The sequence below is a fragment of the Equus asinus genome, chromosome 22 (genome assembly GCF_041296235.1).
Source record: "Equus asinus isolate D_3611 breed Donkey chromosome 22, EquAss-T2T_v2, whole genome shotgun sequence".
Classification (NCBI taxonomy): Eukaryota; Metazoa; Chordata; class Mammalia; order Perissodactyla; family Equidae; genus Equus; species Equus asinus.
This window is the reverse complement of record NC_091811.1, coordinates 57,100,732-57,104,730: the sequence shown is the minus strand read 5'-3', so window position 1 is coordinate 57,104,730 and position 3,999 is coordinate 57,100,732. Positions and strand designations below refer to the sequence as shown.

At 36.3% G+C, this 3,999-nt stretch overlaps 1 protein-coding gene across 1 annotated transcript; it reads right to left on the bottom strand.

Annotated features, from left to right (window-relative positions):
- Positions 1-401: 401 nt before the first annotated feature.
- On the bottom strand, positions 402-1,373 carry LOC123280016 (olfactory receptor 6C2-like). The gene has a single exon (XM_044756416.2). It carries the CDS (start codon positions 1,371-1,373, stop codon positions 402-404), a length of 972 nt encoding a protein of 323 aa, XP_044612351.2.
- Between the last annotated feature and the right edge of the window lie 2,626 nt (positions 1,374-3,999).

Sequence of the window (3,999 nt, the reverse complement as noted above, 5' to 3'; positions counted from 1 at the left end):
ACCAACGAAACACTGGGCCGCCTGCTGCGGAGTGCGCGAACTTAACCACTCGGCCACGGGGCCAGCCCCGAGGAGCACTTTAAATCAATTATTTTCTCGCAAGTCCAAGGAAATACAAGATAAGCTATTTATTTCCTGCTTGATTTGCATTTGTTTTATTTTTCTTCATTTCGATTTTGTTTGCTAGATGGATGTAAAATCAGGTTTACATTTACTGGAAAATTCTTATCATGTTTTCTGATTGGGATCTGACCGTGCAAGTGGTCTGTTTGAAGGAGGACTAAAGGAGCGAGCTCACGTGCTGGAGGGGCTCATTCTGGGCACGATAAATAGATGTTTCAGACACGTAACCCGAATAGAGATCAGATCAAGAAGAGACAAACGGATGTAATGATTTATGCTTAGCTTAATATTTTATTTCTGGACATGAACATTCTCAAATTCTTTGAGACAAGTGCAATTTTTTTGAGGGAATTACTGAAGGCTTGTCTCACTTGTTTGTTTCTCAGAGTGTATATGAATGGGTTCAACATAGGAGCAATGGATGTGATTAGCACTGTCACACCCTTATTAATGACTGCTGATTCCTTTGCTGAAGGTTTGATATAGATGAAGATACAGCTTCCGTAGGTCATGGAAACCACAATCATGTGAGAAGAACAGGTGGAAAAGGCCCTTTTCCTTTGCAGTGCAGAGGGGAATCTTAGAATGGTCTTGATGATGAAAATGTAAGACACAATAACACACACAAGGGTCACAATGAAGGTTAGCACAGCACAGGCAACAACCAACTGCTCTATCAGCCACGTGTCTGAGCATGAAATCTTCAAGATAGGAAATGAATCACATAAATAATGATCAATGACATTGGAGTCACAGAATTTCAAATTTAGGAACAGAATAAGTGGGGGGATTATGATCAACAAGCCAGACATCCAACAGCAGAGGACAAGCCTCCTGCAGACTCTGCTGCTCATGATGGTCACATAATGCAGGGGCTTGCAGATGGCCACATAGCGGTCATAGGACATGGTGGCCAAGAGAAAAAATTCTGTTACTGCAAAGACATCAGTGAAAGATGCTTGAAGAATACAAATATTATATTTAATTGTCCTGTCACCTGTTGCTATGTTGTACAAATATCTAGGGATACAAGCCGATGTAAATGCGGTTTCTAAAAAGGCAAAATTCTGTAGGAAAAAGTACATGGGTGTTTTAAGGTGGCAGTCCACTAAAGTGAGTGACATGATGGTCAAGTTTCCAGTTATACTTACCACATAGCTGAGGAATAGAAACATAAAAATTGGAATCTGAAGTCGAGGGTCATCCGTCAATCCCAACAAGATGAAGGTTGTTATTGTGTGGTTTTTCATCACTGACTACTGAAATTTATCCAATTTCATGTAAAATTTAGAGATATCTTATTTGAATAGAAGGCTATCAAAGCCAGATAGCAGTAAACAGTGACAACCAGAGACAGCAAACTGATTCACATGTAGATTCTTCTATAAATTACTAATCAATATTGCCAATATTCTGGCGGGATGGCTACTCATTTATTTTCTTTTATTGTTTTGGCAATTTTGTGATAGATTTTTAAACACATTCTAAAAAACTGTTCTACCATACCAATTTCCTCTTTGATTTCAGTTTCAATCTATTTCCAAGACCGGATTTTCTCATATGATTAGACCTGACCCACAATGTGTGTGCTTTGACAAAATTATGATTTCTTCTTACATCCAAAGTTTCTTCCTTATTTCAAAGGTGAAAATTTAAGTGCAATAATTTGTTTCATGTCTTTTCTTGAAGATTTGCTCATGATAAAATGTAAATATGTAACAGCTGTATCTGGGCTCCATCAGACTTTGTTGATTCAGCTGCAACTTACATTTTACATTTTGCCGCTATGACCAAGCACGTGTTTATGTTGTTTTGTTTTGTGTTTTAACAGGCAACTTCCACGTTGTTGGACCACTCCTCAGACTCTCCTAGGCTTCTCTGAATGTGTGTAATTCACACTCAGTGTCCACCGGATGCACCAAACAGGGAGTATTTTACAGCGCAATTTATTTGCTACAAATGAAGAAATGTTTGGCCCAAAGATATACAGCTGGAAATAACAACGTATTACTTTTATGCTTTCTGCTGGTTTAGATAAGCATGGAAAACACTCTACCACCTTGTTATCACTATCACTAAGTACAAAATCAAATTTAAAGTACTAAATATACTCTCCACGCACCTGTCCTTACTCTCTCCCTCAGTCTTAGCCGTAGTGACAGCACAGTGTTAAGAGCAGACCTTCTGTAGCAAGATGTCCATTGTTCAACACCTCGCTTTCTTGCCTACATCCGTATGATCTTAGGCAAGTTTCCCCATCTCTCAGGTCTTCCATTCTTTAATCTATAAATGGAGAGAAAAATGGCATCTACCATATACAGTTAAAATGATTAGAAGAAGTAAAACATTTATGATAAAATCCAAAGCATGGCATGCATTTCATATATGTCAGCTATTATTCTCTGGACTTCTACAGATAAGTCATGTGTTGTGAACTCAAAACCATAAAATCTCAAGTGGGATTTACACTCTCTGTAACCCCGATCTTTCTATTTATACTCCATGTTCCTTACAACAAAAAGAATAAATTATATTTATTGAGAATTTACCATGTGATAGGCCTTGTAGTAAGCACTTGACATGGATTATCCATCTGAAAAAAACATCCCCCCTCCTGTCACGCTCATTCCACACTCCATCTTTAACCCCGGTCTCCCGAACTACCCGGTACAGCTATCAATTGTAATTTTCACTTTGAGCGTCACTTCTACTGGAAAGTCTTCTAAAACTCAATTGTCTGTGTTAACTGGTCCTCATTTGTGCTCCTGTAACAGATAATTGTTTCTTATGTCTCAGCACCTCCTCTAGAAAGTAAATTTGTTGAAATCAAGGACTGTTGCCTTTTTTACTGGGATAGCTGCCAAAAGTAACAAAATCCTATATTCATAGTCAATGGTAAGACATATCATTGTGTAAATACATTATCTCTTCTTCATTTGCCTACACATTCAAACCTATCTTCTGTCCTATTTGAGTTTCATCTTGAAAGTGCTTTGTCACTGATTGTAATTGTTTAAATTTTATATGTCCCTGTATTTAACATTGAGGTTTTTTTTTTTTTTTTTGCATTTGAAACAGCAATTTCACTAGTGGATAAAGTCATGCATACCGGGAAACTATCACCCTCTTTGCTTTCGTTATTACCTTCCACGCTGGCCAAACTGTTAACTGGCATCTCTTCCTTGCTTTAGCTGTCAGGCAGATAAACAGCTGTATGTTTCTTCGTGGCTACTTTTGTTTCTGAGGAATCTGTCAGTAAGGTATTCAAATTGGAGGTCAAGGAATTTCCACATCTGAATACTTAATTTTTCACATGTTATTCATCTTAAGGTAGATTACAAAATTTTTACATTTCTATAAGATAATGTATTTAATTTCATTCCAATCCAATGTATTTGTATAGCTTCAATTTTTAACTCTTTATTCTTGTAAATTCTTATTATTTCAAAATTTCACCTGTATTGAAATAGCTTTATGAATGCATCACAAGTTTTAAATCAATTTCCAGCACACTTTCATATATCTCTTTGTTTTCTACAATTGTTAAAGTGTCTGCAAAACACATCTTTTTATAAAACTTATTGCATGATTTCATAACAATTCCTGGAAATGAAATTTCAAGGAAAAAGGAGATATTCATTTGAAACTTCTGTATACATTTACCAGTGTATCATTTACAAACTATGTATCACATTTTCTTTCAACTCACTATGTGACCATATAATTGTATCCACACTGAAATTACTACAATATATCACGTGTCTTTTTTCAAGATTATTGACACTTTTATTTTATACAGGTTTTGGAGCCATTGGGTCTTAACTCACATAATTTACACCTTGGAATATTTATCTTTTCAATCTGCATTTAATGCTT